This window comes from Peromyscus eremicus, chromosome 18 (genome assembly GCF_949786415.1).
Source record: "Peromyscus eremicus chromosome 18, PerEre_H2_v1, whole genome shotgun sequence".
Taxonomy (NCBI): Eukaryota; Metazoa; Chordata; class Mammalia; order Rodentia; family Cricetidae; genus Peromyscus; species Peromyscus eremicus.
The window spans coordinates 37,200,606-37,225,157 of record NC_081434.1 but is presented as its reverse complement, the minus strand read 5'-3'; the positions used below and the strand labels follow the sequence as shown (position 1 = coordinate 37,225,157).

Here is a 24,552-nt window from a genome sequence, read left to right as displayed (position 1 = left end):
GGAAAGCAATTGCTTCGGCAGTGCCGAACTCAAAGCCAGGGCCTTGAGCGTGGCAGGCAAGTGTTTTGTCACTAAACTTCATATCCTAATATGTTTACTGTGGGTCACATAAAAGAACGTTTAAAACAAAGCACTACGTCTTGGCAGAACAGTGGTGACCACAAACACTATAAACATCTTCACTCCTTTAAACTTATACTAAGTAAAAAATAAACATTATACATACATATTTAATATAGGTCTTTCCAACTTTATTATGTACAAATAAGAATAACAAACTTTAAATAAAATACTTAGAGGTTACTGCAGCCACAAACCCAGATTGTGGAGATATCCAATCTGCTGGAATAACAGACCCTCCCAGTGCAGGAAAGGAGAACTAGGTTTGATCTGTATGTAAAAGTTTATGGTTTCTGCATCACAGGTGTGGCACAAGTCACTGACTGAGGACATTTTTTTACCTGCTTTTCAGTCTCTGAATGTGGTAGCAGGGAGGCAGGTGATGCTGCCTTTACACCCAGAATATTATCAAGAAGGTGAAACTTTACGATAAACTTCCTGGCAGGATTCACAAAGAAGGGGCAGCACAGCTGGCCTGTGGTCAGAGTCAGTTGACTTTCAAGGACGTGGCCATCAGTTTCTCCAAGGAGGAATGGGAATGCCTACACACTTCTCAGAGGGATTTGTACAGAGAGGTCATGTTAGAGAACTACAGCAACCTGGTTTCGGTAGGCCTTTCTAGTCACCTGTCTTGAACAAAACAAAGAACCCAGATGGTGAACACAGAGGAAGCAGAAGGCACAGAACCAGACTTCTCAGGTGGTCCAGAAAGGTAAGTGTGTAAAGATGCTTCCCTTCAAATCCAATGACCAGAGTTTAATCCCCAGGACCAGACAGTGGAAAGAGGCTTCTAAAAAGTACCATCTAATCATATGCATAACACACACACACACACACACACACACACACACACACACACAGTCAATATTAAAAACAACAACAACAACTTAGTTCTAAGAGCAGAATCTTACCAGTCTGCAATCACTTCAGCCAATCACAGTCAAAACTACTTTACAAAGGATCTTCTAGGCAAAATTGGCTGGTGAGAGATTTAAATCTGTTTTCAAGGATGAAGAATGAAACACTCTTCACTTTCTCACGACAAACAATCTATTCTCAGACACAGTGTAAGCACTGTTGGAGTAGTCTACTGAAATGTGGGCTGAACCACGCTTTACTATAATACAATAACCACCTACCTAAGACACCTGTAATGTGAACATCAGCCATGACTCAGAATATTTATATAAGTTGAAGACTATCTTACGATGAAAAGTAACACAGTCCATAACCTCCTTTAAAAGGAACTTTGAAATTAACGTAAGACTTTCACTCAGAAATGTTTCTTAAATATCAAATTTCTCTTCACAGACACTGTGTCCGTTTTCTTCATAATCTTCTCTTGTAACCACCATATCTTCAAAGTCATCATTTTCTGATATCAATTTTCCACCTTCCCAGGAGTAAGTAATAGGGCTGAAATAGAGATGACATAAATGAATGCAGCAGCCAGCTGACAGTTTACAGAGCAAACATTGACAGCAAACGAAAGCCGGCAAGTTCTGCTCAACTCAGTGGCATCTCATTTCCGGTGTCGAGATGAGCTCTTCCTCAGCGGTACAGAGCAGTGGACTGTGTCCCCTGTGACCCCTCTACTTTTGTGAAAACCCCAGTACATGACCAAAAGCTGGAGATGAGTAAGGGGAAAAATGTTCTAACTCTGGACCTAAAGCGAAGATGTGTTAACCCTAATGATTCTCACAGCAGCCACGGGATAGCCAGTCCCGCTGTAAAGCAGGGAACAGGCGGCGCCAAGGTTGCCCTGCTGCTGTGCCATGTGGACGGACCTAGCAACTGTCTCAGCGTCCCTCAGTCTGTACTGTTGCTGCTATAAGACACTGCTAACAATCACACAGTAGGACAGATGGGAGGTAAACTAAGTGAGGCACTCGGTTTGGCTTTGCTGTCTACAGCCACGGATGATTTGTGCTGACTCAGCTCCATGCTTCCTCTTCCCCAGCTGAGGTCAGAGCAGGTGGAGAGAACGGTCTTTACCTCCTGCATTTGCAGATTTTGTTAGCAGGGTTATTTTTGTCTTTATGTTTGTACCTGCGTTTGTCTTCTGAAAGGAAAGATGTGCAATCACAATTCACTGAACTAAAGAACAAATGCTAGCTGTGCCAATCCCTTGGCCTCAGATGTGTGTGCGTGCAGGACAAAAAAACCACGTTAACAAGTATACGATTGTTACTGCTGACCAAATTACTCCAGCATTTAACAATTCTGTAATCCTTTTACCCAGTAGCTACCAATGCAAGTTTTATAGGTGGTGCACATCTGTAATCCCAGCACTTGGGAGCATGGGCATGATTGCCAGTTTAGGGTCTGTTGGGAGTACATAACAAGCAATACCGAGACTCAAAAAACAAAAACAAAGGAAAATAAAAAGTGATGTAGATGAGGGCCTTCTATTAACTTCTATTGGCTTTGAAAAATACTTTAGTGTTTAAAAAAAAAAACCTTTCAATTTAATTAGAATAGGATCTTATCTGTAACTCTGCCACTAATACTAGGCAAGCTTTGAGTTAGCCATGGTACGGTGGTGCACGCTTTTAATCTTAGAACCAGGAGGCAGAGACAGAGGCAAGAGTAATCCCTATGCATTCGAGGCCATCCTGGTCTACAGAGTGAGTCCGAGGCCAGCCAGTGAGATGATCTCCAACAAAGAAAGAACTATTGTTGGGCAGGTGAGGTAGCTGGCTCACTAGTTAAGTTCTTGCTACCTCAGCCTGCAAATCCAAACTTAATCCCTGGAACTAGGTAGAAGGAAAAAACCAGCTCCTTAGAGCTGTCCTCTGACCTCCACACACATGTTGTAACACACCCCAACCCCCGCCGCCAAAACACATACGTAACAATAAAATAAAAGCTCTTCTGATTCAGATAACAGAACTGGGCTTTACTCTGGCCACTGCTATGAACTGACCACATGAATCAGGGGCTCACAAGGTCTTCTCTCTCCAATGTCCAATGCAAAGCTCTGAGTAGGATGGTGTTTAAGCCCATTCCCACAGCTCTACAGTCTACCTTATCTGCTTACGTTGAAAGGATACTACCTGCCCTTTTTCATAAAGAGTAATAGACATTAAAAGAGATTTCAGTTTTTTTGTTTGTTTTGTTTTTTTAAACAGTCTCACATAGACCAGGCTAGCTTCAAAACTGCTCAGTAGCTGAGCTTGGCATTGAATTCCTGCTTTTTCTATCTCTGAGTTCCCAAAGGTGGGATTACAGGAAAGCATCACCATACCTGTCTTTACAAAAATTTTTAACGAAAAAAAAAAAAAAAAATCTAGTCAACTCTAAAAGTTCACTGAAAACATTTAGAACTTAAAAATCCTTGGAACTAGGACTCACACATATGGAAAGAGCTCATGTCACTGAGAACATATCGTGTGTCCAATGTTGTGGTTGGCACTTTACATGGCATCTCTTATAACTCACTTAAGATTTAAATTTTCATTTTTGAGAGAAAGAAACAAGGATCCACTAGGGATGAATCGGCCAGGATCCACACAGCGGCAAGCTTTAAGCTCACATCTTCCACAGCCACCTTCCCGCGGCTGGCTTTGCTGTCTTCTGCACCGACACTTACTTTTCAGGCAGCACGACAGAAACATCATAATCTGTTGGTGTCAGACAGCGGACTTCTGAGTACACCCGATCTCTGAATCCCGGGAAAAGTGAATTTCCTCCCGTCAAGACAATGTTCTTAAAGAAGTGTGGCTGCATTTCTTTAAAGGAGAAAAAGGAAAACAGTGTGAGAAAACCGACTTGTCGGCCGGGCAGTCGTGGTGGTGGCGGCGGCGCAGGCCTTTAATCCCAGCACTCGGGAGGCAGAGGCAGGCAGGTCTCTGTGACTTTGAGTTTTTCAGGAAAGGTACAAAGCTACACAGAGAAACCCTGTCTCAAAAAACCAAAAAAAAAAAAAAAAAAAATGAAAAGAAAACCTACTTGTCCCTGGAAAGACGGCTGAGCACATAGGCAAGCAGCAACCAGGGTTAAGGATGGGAAACTACCTCGGGGTCCACTGTTAAGTTTTTAAAATTGTTCTGTTTTCACTATTAAAGTCTTCTTGCTGTTGTTCAGACAAAGACTGGCTAGCCTTCTCTAGAATACTGGATTATGGACATGTACCACCACACCTAGCCACACTTTAAGATTCGTGGTAAGGTGACGGTTCACACAGGTGGAGACACTAAAGACAGTAAAACATGACCTCACAAACCTTCACTCTGGAAAGTTAAGGCGGGTGAACTACTCCTGATTATATATGCATGGAAGCCACATATAAATAACTTGCTGCACCAGACAAACATTTGGATATTTATCATCCTTCTCTCCTCAAACCAAGGGGGTCTTTCTTAGAGACGAGATTATAAACTTCTGCACTAAAAAGGCCTTCCTCGGTATGTTTAACTTGTTGGTTCAAATTTCCATGTTCTCAAACTAAAACAAGATACATCTGTTACATAATACTAACCTTTGATGGGGAAAAACACTCAATCTACAGCCTTTACATAAAGAATCTAGGTATGAACGAACACACTAGAAGTATGTGATGGCAAACACCAGGCATCATAAGGTGAACCAGTATTAACCCTCAGAGCAGCCAGGAGTGGTGGCGCACGCCTTTAATCCCAGCACTCGGGAGGCAGAGCCAGGCAGATCTCAGAGTTCGAGGCCAGCCTGGTCTACAGAGCCAGTTCCAGGACAGCCAGGGCTAGACAGAGAAACCCTGCCTCGAAAAACAAAAAAACAAAAAAAACCTTTACATTTTAATTCTATGTAAATTTGAGTTAAAACTTTCAGTGGAGCCTTAAAGTGCATGCCTAGAATTTTAACATCCAGAATCCTGAAGCTGGGAGGTCATGAGTTCTAGGCCAGTCTGAGCTACATAAGATGACTGTGCCTCAAAAATTAAAAAATAGAAACAGCAGATCTTTCTAAAATGAACAGAACAATTCAACACTTAAGATATGTTCATGCTTAAATAGACCATAATTATTTCTGCAAAATACACTTTATGACCCAGAACCAATCAACCAAGAATCAATTAAGTGCATTATAGGGTCTGGAAATGTCTGCTGACAATACAGGTGTCACTGTTCGAAATTAAGAAACAGTACTGTGATCGTGAGTACTGTGATCGTGACTTTTCACAACTACTCCTCTTCGCGGTTTTACTCTAATCGTTAGCGTACCTTCGGGTAGGTTCTGGATTGAATAGACAATCGCCTCTGGGATCCCCATCTCCTGAATGCCGATGTCAGAAGGGTTGAAGAGGATCTCGGGAACAGCAAACCTCTCGTTGGCAAGACGAAGGATCTGTTCCCCAGACTTGTACTTCCCGCTCAGCACCATCTCTTCTCTCGGCTGAGAGCAAAGGAAGACAAGGAGTCTGAGCTACGGTACTTTGTTCACGTGACAGATAACAGTTAGAAATACATAATGGTAGTGAAGTAACCATGTTCTTATTAGATGTCTCGAGATTCCCAAAAGTTAGAAAAATGTTTTCTTTCCTGTTGTCATAGCATACAAATAAAAATTAGCTCAAGAGGCAGAGACAGAAAGATCTCTGAGTTTGAGGCTAGCCTGGGCTACATAATGAGTTCCAGCATGGCTGGGGCGAGGGTGGGGTGGGGGGGCTGTCTAAAAAAAAGGCTACTGTGGCCATTCAACCCTGCAGCCAATCTACCAGCTTTACTCCATATGTTTTTAAAAGAAAGGAAAGGAGAACACAGAAGAGGAAACCATAGTTGACCTGTAACAGGGCAGTGATTCCACTGCTAACTAAAGACTATGCAGCAACAGCATCTACCCTCCTGTGTTCCTGCCCCTGTGGCTGCCTGTGCTCCCGCAGATGGTTCTAGACAGAGACAGACAGAGACAGAGACAGAGAGAGAGAGACAGACACACACACACACACACACACACACACACACACACACACACACACGTAGCAGTAAGTAGACTCGGTGGCCTAAAAAAAGAAAACCATGCTTTGTTGGGAAGGAAGAGGATAGGGAAGAATAGGAGAGGAAAGAAGGGGGAGTTTCGAAAATGCATTATACACATGTATGAAATTCTCAGATAGTAACAAATCAATTGATTTCCAAAAAGTTAGGCAAAGATATTCTTTCTACTCACTGAAATGTCCCCTATAACGCCAACTTGTATTGGGTCTATAGCAGACACAAACTGTACATGAACTATGTCCATTCTCTCCTTCACGTTCTGCTAGCCCACCCACTCGGTGAGCTGTGATCCTGAAGGGGCCGGAAAAAGAATCTCCTCCTGTTACGTCCGTGTCATTAAAATGTCAGTCCTGTTCAGCCTTAGAGTCATCCTTTCTTCTAGATTCAGCTATAGTCCTTCACTTCATCTAGCTGACAGATCCAGTTTCCACCATAACAGTACATTATATAAGTATAAACATACTCGAAAGATGTGCAAATTTATGTATTACTAATGAGGAATATATATATGTTTTAACAAAAACGTTTGTGTTTATTTACATATATATGTAAAATTTACATTTATATATACAAAATTGTTTCCTTACTACATATGTGGTCCTTCCGAACCTATAGTGTTCATGACATAGCTACTACCTAGTATAGCACACACTATCTAGTCTATAATAGCTATTCAATAAATTTCTGGACAATGGCATGCAAAAATAATACATGCCATTAACTGCATTAGACATTTTATGTGCCTTATTCCACAAGTTTCACATAACACTAAGACGGGTACATTGTCATTTCACTCATGATATAATTAGGCTCAGGAAGGTCACGTGACTAGCCAAAACATACCAGAAATATTCCTTTACATCATAACCTGGATATGAGTAATTCAGCTTACATTTGGGAACACTCTGCTCATAACGAATTTTAAACAAAACTTTCCAGAAAATTACACAACATTCCCAGGAAAACAAGGAAACTAGAAATATAAACCACTTCTAACCCAATTACATAATTGTTGTAGCAATAGTATCATTCTCCACAGAATTATGTCTGAGGTAGAATGGGAAATATTCTTTATAAATTCACACATGAACTTACAACTAACGGTAAGCCTGGCATGGTGTATACACCTGTAATCCCAGCACTTGGGACGCTCAAGCAGGAGGACTGTGCAAGTCTGAGGCCAGTCTACGCTACAGTACGAGACCCTGTTCAAAACACACACACACACACACACACACACACACACACACACACACACACACACAGACAGGCACACATGCATGCATGCACATGCTGACATTAGATTCAGTTTAAGGATAACTCATTTTGTCAATAATGGAAAACTCCCTGAGACCAAGGCAGACTGGAGGACATGAAAGGTTTCTAGCCTGTTTAAAGCCCTGATTTCGGGAGGATCAGGCCGGCTGACCAAACAGCTAGCTGGGAAAAGAGCCAGCACACAGTGTCCTTGCTGAATGTCGGTGCTAATGCCATCAGTCATTTAATATTTAATCTGGAAGTACAAGTAGTTTCTGCTTAAGAGTACAATTCCAAAACTTTTTCTGGACACAGACCAAGAGATTTATAAGGCAGCAGTGGGGAGCTGGTTAGGAAAACCTATGATTTAATATATGGCCCTCATACATTTATTTCTAGTACCACTAAAGAGACCATCAGTTCGTGTCATAATGGTTCTGCAGAAAGTGGTAATCACTAAGTTAAAGGAATATTCTCAATTTAGGTTTGACCATTTACACTTTAGCAGGCATCCTCTTTCTGAGAAGAGATAAAATTAGAAGTTCTGTTGTTTGTCATTAACCTTCTATTATTGACCTTAGTATGTTTGTATGTTGTTATCGTTCCTTCTACCAGCAAGAGAAAATCAAAGCCTCAGGTTTCCCAAGCTTTCCTGACTAATGTACCCCAGTTCAAATGACCAATATCCTAAGTGTGGTGGTTTAAATAGGAACAGCCCCTATAAGCTCATAGATTTGAATGCTTTGTTACCAGAGAGTGGCACTATTGGGAGGTATAGTTTTGTTGGAGGAAGTGTGTCACTGGAGGTGGGCTTTGAGGTTTCAAATACTCAAATCAGGCTCAGTGTCTCTCTCTTCCAGCTGGCTGCTGACCCAGATGTAGAACCCTTAGCTAACTCTCCAGCATGTCTGCCTGCATGACACTATGCTTCCCATCATGATAATGGACTAAACTTCTGAACTGTAAACCCCAATTAAATGTTTTCTTTATAAGAGTTGCTGTGGTCATGGTGTTTCTTCACAGCAATAGAAATCCTAACTAAGGCACTAAGTATGAAGGCTCACAAACATTTTTCTTATTTCATGCAAGTGTTTTCTAATTTCATATTTTTTTTTCTAGCAGGAAACAACAAAATAAAGTACTAAAGAAACTGAAATTTTATATTTAAACTTACTATATATCCATTAACTTTCATATAAATGACTAAATATGATTGTATATAGGTATAAATTTTAACATTAATCAATAAAGAGTAAACCATTCTTTTTAAAAACTATGCTTATTCTGCCGGGCAGTGGTGGCGCATGCCTTTAATCCCAGCACTCAGGAGGCAAAGGCAGGCAGATCTCTGTGAGTTCGAGGCCAGCCTGGTCTAAAGGGCGAGACCCAGGACAGGCACCAAAACTACACAGAGAAACCTTGTCTCGAAAAACCAGTGTGTGTGTGTGTGTGTGTGTGTGTGTGTGTGTGTGTGTGTGTGTGTATTCTAATAGCTCATCTAGCAAGAGCCCAATTCAACTAACTTTATGTTCTCATCTGGTAAAGTGGACATTACATATGAAAATCACTAACAATTAGTGTGGGAGCCTAGGAAGCCATGAGTGTGTAAAAAGTGGATGAAGCCCTGAGTGTGTACTGTGGACATGACACAGCCACGTCAAGGATCAATGCCTCAACACATAGGAACTGGCAAAGCCTTCCCCACATGGTCAGGGCTGAAATGGCAAAGCCTTCTCCACATGGTCAGGGCTGAAATGGCAAAACCTTCCCCACATGGTCAGGACTGAAATGGCAAAACCTTCCTTCCCCATGAGGGTCAGGGTTTGAACGGCAAAGCCTTCCTCTGATCCAAGCAGGAGTGATTCCTAAAAATTGACCAGTGTGTGCAAAAACTAGCAACTACAGCTTCCTCCACTCCAACGTTTACAGCCAGAGACTGCTGTAACAGACACCTCCCAGCTGTGCTGAATAAACACACTGAGGTTCCAGATTGCTGTGGTAGTTAGCGCCACTCCACAGTGTACACAGCCCAACCTACCCCAGCCAGATTCCCGTACATTCTCCACTCCCTGGCCACCCCGACTCAGGTCAAGACACCGAGCCATACAGCTCCCAGCGAAGTCTATGCGAAGTTAAAGAAGTGCCAGCCTAACTAGACTTTGTTCACAGGTCACAGGTCAACAAAGACCTGCCAATAACCTTAACAGCACTTCCCCCCAACACTGCAAAGACGAACTACTACGACAGTGAACTACTGTGCAATTTTGAGAGCAACCTCAACAATGCAGGCCCAGCAAGCAGGTGCTGGTCAGGGAAGAGACTGGCAGAGTCAAGAGGATTCTGATAATCTAATGGAGGTCACTCACAGGGCAGGAGGAAAGTTCCTAAAAAGACAAAGATTCCTAGTTGACTGACTGTTATCCAGAAAAAATGAAGTTTTCTGACTTAGGAACTAGAACTCCTAGTAAGAAGAGAAACCATACAGATTTTAATGTTTATTTACTTTTTAATTATGCGTATAAGTGTGTCGGGGGACTATGCACATGGGTGCAGGTGTTTAAGGAGGCTGGAGTTACAGGGTGGCTGTGAGCCACCTGACATGGGTGCTAGGAACCGAACTCGGGTCCTCTGAAGAGTAGTACATGCTTTTAACAACTGAGCCATCTCTCCAGCCCCAACCATACAGATTTTTAATGCCCTCATGACTCCAGGGATCTGTCAGGTTATGCAGTCCCCATTTCTGCAGAAACAGACAACTTTACCACGTGTCTCATGTTCTCCCAGCATCTCTTTAATCACTAGATTATAATTACATATAAAAATGTGTAAAATTAGATAATGTATAAAAATTAGACATAAAAATGATCAAGTGTGTCTAACGAGACAGTTCCACAGTCTAAATGTTTGGGACAATTTTCCTTCCTGCAATTTAATCTGTATTTCACCTCTGTAATATGGAAAGAGAAATTTCAGGCATGCTAAGTACAAATACTCACATAAAAAACAAATACCCATTAAGTAGCTTGATGCAACTTTACAAATAAATTATTCCTTTTAAAATATGATGTTCATCATTCACACACAGTCTTTTGAAACTGTAAAACTAGGTTAGTGTTATATTCTATATAGACTGCAGGTATGCATATCTTTCTATAGACTGCTTATTAAACATTACGTTTTTGGGTGAATCCATGCTAATCATGTAGTTCTACTTTGTTTTCATTACTATTTATTACAAAAATATACTAAAAATTGTCTTCCTTATAGTAGACTGTTGCCAATTTCCCACTATTCTAAATGAATACTATCATGTCTCCTTACGCTTCTTAGTAGAAAATTTTAACTTCCCAAGAGTCTCTAGCAAGCCATTAACTAGAAGGTCAGACTTCACAGTCAGCAAACACAGACTAGTCTTTTCCTGAGCTGATCAGAGACAAGGGGAAATTATCTTGATATTCAAGATAAACTGCTGCTTACCACTGGGAATGTGCAATGGAGTTTGTCCTGCACAACAATCTAATTCTACTGGAACAAACGTGAGTAAATTCAGTCGGGTCATCCACAGTAATCTTTTTCACAACAGGAAAATAACCAATTTCTAACTGGATTTAAAAGTATTTTTGTTGTTGTTGTTGTTTTTAAAGACAGGGTTTCTCTGTGTAGCTTTGGTGCCTGTCCTGGAATTCACTCTGTAGACCAGGCTGGCCTCGAACTCAGATCTGCCTGCCTCTGCCTCCCAAGTGCTGGGACTAAAGGTGTGTGCCATCACCACTAGGCTTAAAATAATTCTTAAACAATATTATTTAATATAATACAGACAATGACCTGTTTTCTCTAAAATTTATCACATGTTATCATTTGACTCGTTTCTTTTCCTAAATAAATTCAGTGAGAAACTCATTAATTAAATGTATGCACTTGTGTCTTAAAGACTGGCTACCAAACGGACTGCCTGAAAGAAGGCAGTCACTGTAAGACCCTGTCAATCCAGCTAGCTGTGAAGTGCTTTGCAAATCTGGCTGAGGTCGTCATCACTTGAGAAGATATATGGAGGATTTTGTTGTTTATAGTTACCTTACAGAGGCTGGGGAGATATAGCGTAGCACTTAAGAGAACTGGCTTCTCTTCTAGAGGACCCAGGTTCAGTTCCCAGCACCTATCTACACAGTGGCTCACAACCGTCTATAACTCCAATTCCAGGTGGTCTGACCACCTCTTCTGGCCTCTATGGGCACTGCACAAGCATGCTACACAGACATACATGCAGCAAAATACCCATATGTGGCAAATAAAAATATAAAACAAAAAAGAAATTTAAAAATTACCTTACAAAAGCCCTTTTTAATTGTACTGAAGTCAGGTAAAACATAGTCAATCATCACTGTATTATCTTCTCCTTTTAGCCTGAAAAAAACAAAAATAGATTTATAAAAATTTGTAGTTGTTCACATCACCTGAAAATCAACTTCCCACATATCAGATTACATTACATTATACATACTTTGCGATATCCATGTCTCTGTAAAAATCCTGAGACACATAGCAAACGTCTTCTTTCACTTGATTAATCACGTGAGTTTCATCCATAACATGCAGCTGCCTAACAGAGACAAAAATATCTATGTGAGGGCTGGCAAGGTGTTTCAACATATCATGACACTTGCCCTCGAGCTTGATGAGATGAGTTCGATCCCTGGGACCTACAAGTTGGAGGAGAGAATCGACTCCCACAGGTTGTCCTCTGACCTTCATGCAGGCATGTACATGCATATATACCATGCATCCCCCCCAAACAAACGTAGTTTATAAATAAAATTTGAAATGAGATGCAATTGAACCTAACTTTAAAGTACCACTTAAATTTCTTTTAAAGATTTTTAATGCAAACGTGTATTTTGCTTGCATGTATATCTGTAAACTTGTGTGCAGTGCTCACGGAGGCCAGAGAAGGGAACTGGAACTAGAGTTATGAACAGTTGTTAGCCTACATGTGGTTGCTGGGAATTGAACTCAGGTCCTCTGGAAGAGCAGCCAGTGCTCTTAACCACTGAACCATCTCTCCAGCACCTAACTTATTTTTCTAGGGCTGGTGCGTGGAATTTTAAGAAACATTAAAATACTATGGTTTTTTTTTGTGTGTGTCTAGGTGTCGAAACAGTTTTACACTGTTGTCCAGGTTGGTACATGTCATAGTTAGGGTTTCTGTTGCTGCTATAAAACACCAGGACCAGAAAGCAAGTTGGAGAGGAAAGGGTTTATTTGGCTTACACTTCAGCATTGCTGTTCATCACTGAAGGAAGTCAGGACAGGATCCTGGAGGCAGGAGCTGACACAGAGGCCATGAAGGGGTGCTGCTTACAGGTTTGCTTAGCCCACCTTCTTATAGAACCCAGGATTAACCAGCCCAAGGATGGTACCACCTACCATGGCCTAGGCCCTCATCCATTGATCACTAAATGAAAAAAATGCCTTACAGCTGGATTTTATAGAGGCATTTCCCCAATTGAGGCTCCTTTCTCTGATGACTCTAAGCTTACATCAAGTTGACACACAAAACCAGCCAGTACAGGACAGAACTATGTGGCCCAGGCTGGCTCTGAAATCATGAAAATCATCCTGTCTCAGACTTTTGAGTGCTAGTGTTACAGGTATAGACTACCATGCCCAGTTTGAAATATTAATTTCTTGAATGTGTAAAACAAATCTTAACCTTACAGAACATTCTCATTTTATATTTCATTTGTACAGTGTTCTTTTAAAGAGCATCATTTGTATAGTGTTCTTTTAAAGAGCAAGTGTTAGTTCAGTCATGTAGAAGGGAAGAATGCCTTCCTTGTCTTTTCTGATCATGAAGTATCATGAGTCAGCACACAGTACACAGAATATAGACGATCTGAGGAGTAAACCATAGAAAATACAGAAAACGGGAATTTTTTTTAATGAGGTCATTTCCTTTGAATATTTGTCTTTGCATACAGACTTTATTATTATAGCTACGTTTATTTTATATTTCCAATTAAATATTACCCCACAAATATTTTCCTGCTATTATTCTTTTTTGTTTTCAGACAGGGTCTCAATGTGTAGACCCTGGCTGTCCTAAAACTCGCTGTGTAGACCAGGCTGGCCTCAAACTCAGAGTTCTACCTGCCCCTGACTCCTGGGCATATGTGCCACCATGCCCAGCTACATTAGTCTGCTGCCACTGACTGAAAGCTGTAGAGCTAAGCCACCGTGGAGCCAACCTCTGGGAACTGAAGACATAAGGAACCTCATAAGGAACCTCCCAGATTAACTTGATTATCTTGCATATTTTGTTACACTAACTCAAAGCTGACCAACGCAATATAGTGCATTTGTTTCAATTTGTTTCTAAGATTTATGGCAAGCTCAGTCCTTTGTATTTCTAAAGCTTTTGACTATATATGAGGTTTAAAGCTTTTCTAGACTTAAAAGCCATCTAAATCTATCCTGAGGACCACAGAGGTGGCTCAGTGAGAGCATAAAGGTACTTGACACAAACCCCACAGCTGAGAGTCAATCTAAGATCACACATAACAGGAGAGAAGTGACTCCTAAGAGCTGACACACTGACACACACACACACACACACACACACACACACGCACGCACGCACGCACGCACGCACTAAACTAAACACATCTATCCTGAGAGTGGTTACTAGAGCCTGGCAAGGCTACGGAGGAGGTGGAGCAAAGAAGACAACAGATGTGGCTAGGGGGAGTAACTTCTAATGCTCTGGAACAACAGGACAACTATGGTTCAAAATACTTCAATTTTTCAAAATGGTCAGTAAAGATTTTTAAAATTCCCAACCCAATTAGGTGATACCCTAATTATCCTGATCTGTATATAGAGATAGATAATGATATATGTCATATATATATATCAACACACAGTGCCCATTGATTATACCTATATGTATTTTTAAAATTTAACAACATACATACCTTGAAAATCTCAAATTTCTTCTTATTTATTTATTGTGTGTGTACAAGCAGACACACGCAGGTGTGTCATGGCACGGGTGTCAGAGGGCAACTCTGTGAAGTCAGCTTTTTCCTTCCATCAGTTGGTCTTGAGGATCAAACTCAGGTTCTCAGGCTTGCGGGCAAGCACCTTTTCCATCCAAGCCACCTTACCTTGCCAGGCCAAAACATAGTTCAAAAGACCCTTACCCTGTTCTTCTGCTCAGTGACTTTCCGCTCACACAGATGTGGTCACTTTTACAGTTGATTGCGTCATGCTCATGATTTGTATACATTACTGAACGCTTTTGTTCAATTATTTTAAGTTGTTCATAGGAAAACGCATACTTTGCACACTTTGTTACTTGTGCTTCAGATGTTTTCCTGTGTTTATTTTTAAACTAAGTCTTTTGTGGAGGGTGGAGTTGAGACAGGGTCTCACTGCGTAGCCCAGGGATAGCCAATGAACTCACTGTGTTGCCCAGACTAATATTGAACTCTTCATCTCCCAAGTGCTGGGATTATAGGTATGTGCCACAGTGCCTACCCCTGTTATCTCAAATCCTCATTGGCCTTAACCTTTTCTCCCTTTCCAGTTTGTGTCTTCTCACCCGACTGGGAAGGGAATTAAACACAACATTCTGAAGTCAAGCCCAGCTGACCTGGTTCAATGGTACATAAGATTTACATAATATTGTAAATGCTGTCCAGGAGTTTTGAAATTTAGACTTACACTTTAAGCAAGGGAAGACAGGTTTAACCACAGCAAAAGGAACGCATCGATGTTATGAACTTGGTAATTAAGAAAAAGCATAGCAGCAGGGCGGTGGTGGTGCACACCTTTAATCTGCACTCAGGAGGCAGAGGCAGGTGGATCTCTGTGAGTTCGAGGCTAGCCTGGTCTACAAGTGAGTTTCAGGACAGCCAGGACTACAGAGACCCCCGTTTTGAAACCCCCCTTCCCCTCAAAAAAAAAAAAAAAAGGAAAAAGAAAGTCAACCTCTAGTTGGGCATGGTGGTGCCATCCTCCCCAAGTTCAAAGCCAATGATTACCTGTAGGATATGATCTCTTTTAGATGGTTCGTTAAGAGTTTTCCACCCACGTTTATCCTAAAAGAGAATTCAACTTTGATTCAGTTATCACACAGTTCACCCTAATAAATAACAAGAAATTGACATAAGATTGTAAATAAAATGAAAATTGCACATAGCTCACCGAATAATTGCTTCCTTTTTCTTTTTACTTCGACAGTAAGGAACGATGTGTGTGAAGGAGTAACCACTGTCTACAATGATGCAGCATAACTCAGAAGGATTATCTCGGAAGTATCTGTGTGCACTGAGAGCACCAGCTGTTAAAAGGGTGGTGAGGGAAAAAGGAACACGTTAAAACTATCATTATTTTAAAACAGAAGAAGGAAAGCAGCCAACTCAGGCAGACACAATAACAAAAAGCTGCCTTTAAGCCAAGCGAGATGGCACATGCTCTTAATCCCAGCACACGGGAAGCGGAGCTCCAGGGCAGCAAGGGCTATAGAGAGAGACCTCACTTCAAAACGAAACTTAACACACAACATCAAAACCACACAAACTAACAAAAAAGCCTTTAATTTTTAAGAAATTTGTTAACTCATAATAGCATTTATAACTCTTTTTTTAGATTTTATGTATTATATATGTATGTATATACAAACGTATTTAGGTTTTTTTGAGACAGGGTTTCTCTGTGTAGCCCTGGCTGTTCTGGAACTTGCTCTGTAGAGCCCCTGGCTCTGCCTCCCCAGTGCTGGGATTAAAGGTGTGTTCCACCTGGTCCAGCTTGGATTGTCTTTCTAATTTTGTGTATGTGTCTGTGTGTGTGTGTGTGAGTGCAAGTGTCTACAGATGCCAAAGCACTGGAGTTAGGACTGATGGTAGCTGCCTAGCACGGGTCACGGGAAGCAAAGTTGGGTCCTCTGTAAGAGCAGTGGGCACTCAACCACTGCGCCTTCTCTCTAGTCATTTCGTAACTGTCTTAAAATCTCAATGTTTAAACTTTTAAAAGTCACACTTACATGGCAAACAGAAAAAGGAAAGAATATGACCTGTCGTCACTGCTGACTTTGTTTGGAAGGAGGGAAAGGAGACAGAACTAACTCTACAGGTTAGGTGGACCTGGAACTCACAACTTAGCCTCTTTTTACTTTATGATGGTAGACTATCACTCACTTGCTTAGATTGGCCTTGAAAACACATCTAATCCAGGCCAACTGTGAATTCTCAGTCCTCCTGCCCTACCCTCCCAAACTGCCAGCCAGAATTATAGGCCTGTGCCACGAGGCCAAACTAAAATTCTATGCTTCAAATAAAAATTCTGTTTTATTTCCTTCAGATCTAAAAACTGCCCCCTACTACTCAGGATCTTAAGTTTCTTTACCCCATTCATAACCATACTCATAATTTAATTTCAATAAAACTTTTTAACTTACCATTTACTCTTAATACTGCTTGGAACTGATATTCTTCAAATAGAATTTCATTCATTGATTCTTGAATTGAAGTGAAGTTAAAATACGGTTCTGTTATAATGATATTAGTATCTAAAAAATCAACCTATGGGAGAAAAAAAGATCCCCAAAGTTTTATAATCTATATGGATAATCAAATTTGTTTTATATGTGTTATGTGTGTGAATATATAACAAAATTATCTAATCTTCATAAAAACAATACTGACTATAATCCTCATTTAATACATGAACCAAGTCATAGAAAAACTGAATATGTTACCCAGGTTCATACAGCCACTTAGGGCCATAGCTAATATTTCACCTCAGGAGAAGCTAGTTATAATCTTATCTCAATAAAATAGAAACATAGGACTGCCAAAGTGTCAAACCATAAAAGACAAAAGGACTGATGTAACCCAAACAGGGGAGCCACTGTTACTGTGTTATTCACAGAAAAAAGGCAAGAAGTTTCCAGAGACCTTTCTGGAGAAAGGTCTGCAAAAAACTCAACAGGATTGAACTTGAACTCAACTTGAACCCTGGCGATTCAAAGTTCCAGTTCTGGACCCAGGACACCACCTCCCCAGTGACGCTGTTCTTATGACAGTGTCTACCAGCTGATCCAGGGTCCTTTGTCTTCAGTGCTAGCCTGAGTGAAGGAGACGGTGGTGCAGCTTCCTGGCAACTAGACATCTTAGTTGGATTTTTCCCTTGGGCTTTTTGCCCTTTCAACATCCTATTCTTGAGGTAGATTAAAACTTAAGCATCCTCTCAGTTGGTCTATAGTTATAGTTGTTAAAAACATAAAATCAGGGCTGGAGAGATGGCTCAGCAATTGAGCACTGGGTGCTCTTCCAGAGAACTCAGGTTCAAACCCCAGCCAGGGGATGTGATGTCGTCTTTATACTACATGTCTGTGGTGCATAGACATGTATGCAGGTAAAACACCCCTACAAAGTAAAACACATCAATTGAAAGAAAAGAATCATGACACTCTCAGGGACTGGAGAGATGGAGCAGTGGTTAAGAGCTCTTGCTGCTCTTCCAGAGGACCAGAATTCAGTTCTCAGCATCACGGCTCACAACCATCTGTAACTCTAGCTCCAAAGGATCCAACACCTTCCATGGTCTCTGTAGGCACCTGCACACATATGGCATATGCTCACACAGATACAAACATACACATATACACATACACACACACACAAATAATAATAAAAATCTTTAAAAAAAAGTTCTTATAACTGCCATATATTCAGATGTATAAGCAAACATCTTCTTGTGAAACAAAAGGGTATGGTGTATGTCTGATATAGTGGAAATATCAGGCTGAGGAGGCAGCTGAGTGCTGGAGAAGTCACCCAGCATACAAATGTAGCTGGAGTTTTCTCCAGTCTTGCCTGACCCACAGTTAGGACAAATCTCTCTCACTGGCCAGTCCCGCAGCCGCTCAGACCCAACTGAGTAAACATAAAGAGACTTATATTGCTTACAGACTGTATGGCTGTGGCAGGCTCCCTGTTATCTAATTCTTATATCTTAAATTAACCCATTTCTATAAATCTATACCTTGCCACATGGCTCATGGCTTACTAGTATCTTACATGTTGGTACTCATGGCAGTAGATGGTAGCGTCTCCTGACTCAGCCTTCCTGTTCCCAGAATTCTCCTCTCTCCTTGTCCCACCTATACTTCCTGCCTGGCTACTGGCCAATCAGTGTTTTATTTATTAACCAATCAGAGCAACACATTCACATCATGGAGAACATCCCACAGCACACAAATGTCATGGGTTTGATTCCCCGGCTCAAGAAAGGAGAGTAAAAACAGGAAGTCAAAATTTACTATTGACCTTCTCACAGATTATCTGCACTCCATTTAGGCTTCAACTTGGAGGTTTTAGTTATCTGCATTTTCTAAATAGTTAGAAGACCACACTAGGTGTGATGGTGTATGCCTTTAATACCAGCACTCAGGAGGCAGAGTTTGAGGCTAGTCAGTTCTACATAGCAAGTTCCAGTCCAGCCAGGGCTACACAGGAAGACCCTGCCTCCAAAATTAAATCAATAAAATCTAGGAAAATCTATATCCAAGTGCCTTAAATGAATACAATTATAAGTTTATAAATGTGAACTCCGATTTTTTCATTTGAATTAAGATACAGAAGTAGAATTTTAATACATACTCTAACTTGTTACCTGATACATCTCTTTTCCAAAAAGATAATCCCAAACTTGTCGCTGGACGTCCCAATTCACCAAGTAGCCCTAAAGTTAAAAATAAAACAACAAAACCCTTTAGTTATCAGAAATACTTTAATAATTTTTAAACATAAGGTTAAGGGTGATGCTTGAGGGAATGGAGGAGCTTGCCTCACAAGCCTGGCGACCTGCATTCCATCCCCACAACTGACAGAGACAAAAGAGAATTGACTGTAGAAGTCTGTCTTCTGATCTCCACATCCAAACCGTGGGATGGCATGACATCCTGCTCATACCACACTCCCACACACAAACTTTAAAAAAATCAGATTAACCTGTTCTAAATCCCTGAGCTCTAGCTCTGGATGGTCACCTTTTCCTATCTAATGTTGTACAACTGTCAATCAATAATAGAGGTGCTGTTCTACTTTTAAACATTCAAAAGCTTACGATGAACCATACCTAAGATGTCATTGATTCCAATAGTGCACCAATCTATAAGGCATGTATACAACCTGTTTTAATACAAATAAAATTCAGTATTCTAATGAGTAACTAAATCATGGTTGTTTTTACTAAAACAATTTAAGTTCAGTTTGTCATTTTAATTAGATCTTAATTGAAACTGAAACAAACTTTTGTAGCCATCTGAAAATATTTTCACTTGTACCTCGTAGCTCCAGCCCCAGGCTGACACCTGTGACCCTGCCAGCACCTGCCTCTCCTCCACATACACACGTCATTAAAAATACCGAGTTTGATCCCCAGAACCTGTAGTGGCTCACACACTTTTAATCCTAGCATCCCTATTGGAGAGATGGGAAGGGGAAACAGGAGAGTCCTGAAGAAGCTTCAGAGTCAGCTGGCCTAGAGTACACAGCACAAAGACAGGAACAAGACCGACTTCAACAAGACAGACAGTGAGAACTCTGGAAAGCTGTACTCTGACCTCCCCTGCCCCGCCCCCCAACACATATGCACACAATAAAACATAATTGCATTACCTTTTGAAAAGGAAGAATGTAAAAGAGTCCTGAAGGGTCTTTTATTTCATCAATCTGGTTAGCAGTAAAGGTTTTAAGACGCGCTGTTTTTGATCTGAACTGACAATTGGGAATAACCCTAGAAGCAAAGAAATAAAGAATTATCTTCCAAATACTTAGTTTCTAAAAAGCACTAGCACTCAGTCATCACCCCTGTGTTAAAGGACTACTATATTCATAAACCAGTGTTTCTCATTGTCTCCAAGTAACTAAAAGAACGCCTTTGGGTTGTTGTGTTTAAGGCATTGGGGTTCAACAGGTTCCAAACTGAACCCTTGTCTTTCTCAAAGGATCTTAAAGAACCCTTAGGGATAGCTGTGGTCTTGCTGTTGCATAGATAAGGGCCAATGATGTGGCTTCTTTTCTTTTTTACTTTTATTTTAACTCATTTGGAGAATAAACAAAAACTTAATGAAAATTAAAGAATGAACTCCCAGCAGCAGGAAGAGAACTTAAAAAAAAAAAAAAAAAGTCACTGGGCCATTTTTTTTTTTTTTAAAGAAGTAGATTGAAGAATAATACAGAAGTATAGCATGGAAAATAAATATCAGATATTTTACTATTTTATAACTACAAGTTAGTGCAGAGGCTGCCCTTACAAAGCATCTCAAAAAGAGATGTTCCCTTAGCAAGACTGAAGCTTTTTGTCTCTGGCAGTCCTTATTTCTAGCTGGATTTTTTTTTTCCAGCTTTAAAGTAGACATTCTTAATAAAGTTAAAATTTTGTTTCCAAGAAGGTAGATTCTCAATCACCACCAGTATTCCACAGAGTACAAAATTACGAACTACTTAAAATTGATTTGCATTTATTTTCTGTGGGTTTGTTTTTTTTTTTTTTTTTTTTTTTTTTTTTGGTTTTTCGAGACAGGGTTTCTCTGTGTAGCTTTGCGCCTTTCCTGGAACTCGCTTTGGAGACCAGGCTGGCCTCGAACTCACAGAGATCCGCCTGCCTCTGCCTCCCGAGTGCTGGGATTAAAGGCGTGCGCCACCACTGTTTGTTTTTTAATGAGACAGGGTCTCACTTCTGGAGCTCTATGATGCCTGGAACTTGATATGTAGACCAGGCCAGCCTCCAGCTGCCTCCCCAGTGCTGGGATTAAAGGCATGCACCACTGTGTCAGGCAGACACTACCTGTAAAGATGGGTGCTCACTGTCCCCTTTTTTTAATTGTTGCTGAGTTTTAATCCACAGCAGTCCGAATCAGCAACTGCAACTCCCCCACTACCAGCAGCAAGCATTAGCAAGGGCCATAGCCAGAGGGAATTTTGTTCCCTCAGGCTCCAACTCTCGCAAAGGTAGGAAGGGAACTTAACTAAACCTCTGTCCCTCTAACGAACTCAAGATTCAAAGGTTGAGGTGGAATTCTGCCTTCAGAGAGGCTGAATAGCAAGTAGCTCACCACCTCTCCTTGCTCACCTCCTCCAAAAAGCGCTCATGCTTCTCTTCACCCTCCACTTAAAAACCCCTTTTCACCTGGCTCCTCCCTACCACTTCCTGTCAGCTAGTTGCTGACTCTAACGACAGGTGAATTTTATTTAATCAAACACATCTTTGCACCATTAAACAAATGTTCCAGAGCAGAAACAAAAGTAACACACCTTAAAACAATAGTCTACAACAGTGCTAACCTCCAGGAGCTCACAATCTAGATAGGAAGACAAATCACAGCCAGGATCGTGTGTGTATGCATACACTCATACACACATGCTATAGAGATATATCAACATGTTCTTTTTCTGCCTGTTTAAATGTTCTTGGGAGGCATAATTTTAAGATCAGCATGGTGCTCTATTGCCAGATATTTGGGCACCTGGGGCAAGACCATCACTGGAGCCAGGAGCTGGAAACTGGCCTGTACAACCCAGTGAGATACTGTCTCTCAGAAGAAACTGGTGTGGCTCAGTTGTAAAGCACCTAGGTTTGACCCTAATGCCAAAAAGAATGCCAGCAACCAAAGAGAAGCTGCTCTGCTGCCAACCTCAGGGTGGCATGCTAATAGACTTAGCCAATTGGCTATTCTTGACTAGTTAGCTTGCGGAATTCCCTTCATACACTTTATTTTGCTAACTGTACAGCATCTATAAACAAAGCTTAACATTCCTGTACTTACTCTTCTGAAGTATCTTTAAATAATTCCTTAAGTGCTAACAAAATGGCTGTCAAAGAATATGAACAATGATACACACTGATGAATGTTTGCAGAGAAAATCACAATTTATGTTCATATTCTTCTCAATTTCTTTGTTATTATATACTAAGATAAAGTAAAAACTATCACAATGAAGATGGACAAAACAAACCAACAGAAGGAAAAGAGCCTAAGAGAAGGCACAAGAATCAGAGACTAACTTATTCGCACACTCAGAAATCTCTCAGAAATACTAAACTGGAAGTCATAAGCACAGAGGACATGATGCAGACCTGTGCATGTGGACTTGGTCTCTATGAGTTCATCTGAGTTATGCTCATGTCGATTTAGAGGGCCATGTTTTCTTGATGTTCTTCATCCCCTCTGGCTCTTACACTCTTTCCACCTCCTCTTTTGTGGGGTTTCCCGAGCTTCAAGAGGAGGGATTTGATGGAGACATCCCATTTAGGGCTGAGTGTTCCAAGGCCTCTCACTCTCTGTGTAATGTCTGGCTGTGGGTCTTGATTTCTACCTTTAACAAGATATCAGGTAGCCAGGAGTGGTAGGTCATGACTATAATTCCAGCACTCACAAGGCTGAGACTGGATTGTCATGAGTTTGAGGACAGCCTAGACTACACAATGAATTCCAAGGAAGCCCAGGCCACAGTGTGAGACCCTGTCTCAATAAAGAAATATAAGGGGGAGGAGGCTGTAATTCAGTGGTACAGCACTTGCCTCGAATTTGCTAGGCCCTTGATTCATTCTCGAGCACATTTAAAACAAAACAAAAAAGAATCCCTTTCTATGTGCTATTCACATGCATCTGTTTCCTTATTTATGTGTATGGGTATTTTTCCTGGATGTGGGATCTCCAAGGACTGGCATTGCAGACAATGGTTAACTTTCATGTTGGTCCTGGAATTGAACCTAGGGCCTCTAGAAGAGCAGAAAGAGCTCTTAACCATTGACCTATCTCTCACTGGGGAAAAAAGAAAAAAAAAAAACACCAAAAAACAAAACAAACAAAAACTTACATAGAGCCTTATTTTAATAAAAGTCTTCCACCAGCACTGAAGCTGTAAGAATTCAGTCAAACAGACTGGCCTAAGTATTACAATGCTTGCTCACCATACAAGGGCTCAATACCTAGCGTTTAAAAAAGAAAGAAAGAAAGAAAGAAAGAAAGAAAGAAAGAAAGAAAGAAAGAAAGAAAAAAATTATTCGGTCAAATGCCCACTTAGGCCTGAAGTGATGGCCCTCAGCTGTAATCCTAGCACTCAGGTGTGGGCAGGAGGATCTGAAGTTTAAGCACCTGAAGTTTAGCACCAGGTGGATTACACCTGGTGCTCGTGCTACGGGGCAGCTGGGGGTGTGGCTCTGTGGTCGGGTACTTACCTATACAAGGTCCTGGGTTTGAGCTCTAGCACTGGGAAAAGCCTATTATGTATTCAAACATACATTTTACGAAACACATCTGAAGATGCCACTGTAGTGTCCCTGGTTCTACCAACCAAGTCATTCAAGTTGGCTGCCTAACGCCTTCAAATTCCCTGGATTCCAACGGTGTTGAACGTTTTACCATTTTGGCGGTTGGGGAGCATTGAACCTTTTGGGGGATCCGATGAAAACCTGTAATTGCACTTCTCCAGAAGGCAAGCATGCCCAACACGTTGGCCAACTATTTCTGACATTTCATGAACTTTTGTCTTTGGTTCCCCCTCAGTCAACCTCGAGAAACCTATTTCCTGTTATCAAACGAAACATACATTCCACTTCCGGAACCCCGCAGCCCTAAACGAAAATCAAAATCACTTTTCAGCTCAGAGCAGCAAACCCCCCAACCCCAGCTGCAAAGTGAGCATCCCCGGACGCAGGCGGGAGCCGCGCGAGGGCGTCTGCGCATCACTCAGAGTCGGAAAGCACAGCCTGGGAATCCCTCGGGGACGACGAACACTTACGAGACACTGTCATGGCTGTAACCGATTTTGGCGTTGTAGGCTCCGTTATCCAGCACTAAAGTCGTCATTTCGGGACCCACCACCCCGCAGCCCAGCGGCTTTTACCCGCTTGGGTCCCCTCTGCGCGGGCTTCTTCCGGTACTCTATGGTTGAATAGGGGCGGAGCCGTAGCGTAAGCTTCCGGGTTGCTCTGGCAACGGAGTACGCCGGAAGTCAGACAGCGGAGCAACTCTCCCTGTCCGCGAGCATCCAGTTTTCAAACCCATCCGTTTTTAGGGAGCAGCGACATTCAATAGTAGAGACTACTAAGTACTTTTCCCTCCCTTTTCCTATTTCTCTTTACTGCGCACACTGGCGAATGAAAGCTTTTTGTCACCTCTGTGGTGGAC

The 24,552-nt window shown here is 41.4% G+C and overlaps 1 protein-coding gene across 1 annotated transcript; it reads right to left on the bottom strand.

Moving 5' to 3' along the window:
• Positions 1-956: 956 nt before the first annotated feature.
• On the bottom strand, positions 957-24,323 carry Actr6 (actin related protein 6). The gene is made up of 11 exons (XM_059245314.1): positions 24,164-24,323; positions 20,036-20,153; positions 19,029-19,097; positions 16,810-16,933; positions 15,558-15,693; positions 15,395-15,451; positions 11,854-11,952; positions 11,678-11,756; positions 5,322-5,493; positions 3,713-3,851; positions 957-1,536 (listed from the first exon to the last, which is right to left on the bottom strand). The coding sequence occupies exons 1-11, from the start codon at positions 24,229-24,231 to the stop codon at positions 1,407-1,409; spliced, it is 1,191 nt and encodes a 396-aa protein (XP_059101297.1). The 5' UTR covers positions 24,232-24,323; the 3' UTR covers positions 957-1,406.
• Positions 24,324-24,552: the final 229 nt, after the last annotated feature.

Coding starts and splice junctions, on each gene's coding strand:
- Actr6 (XM_059245314.1), bottom strand. CDS start 24,231: ATGACGACTTTAGTGCTGGATAACGGAGCCTACAACGCCAAAATCGGT. Junction 20,154..24,163: donor TACAGCCATGACAGTGTCTC/GTAAGTGTTCGT, acceptor CTTTGCTTCTAG/GGTTATTCCCAATTGTCAGT. Junction 16,934..19,028: donor TTGGAAAAGAGATGTATCAG/GTAACAAGTTAG, acceptor TTTCTCCCATAG/GTTGATTTTTTAGATACTAA.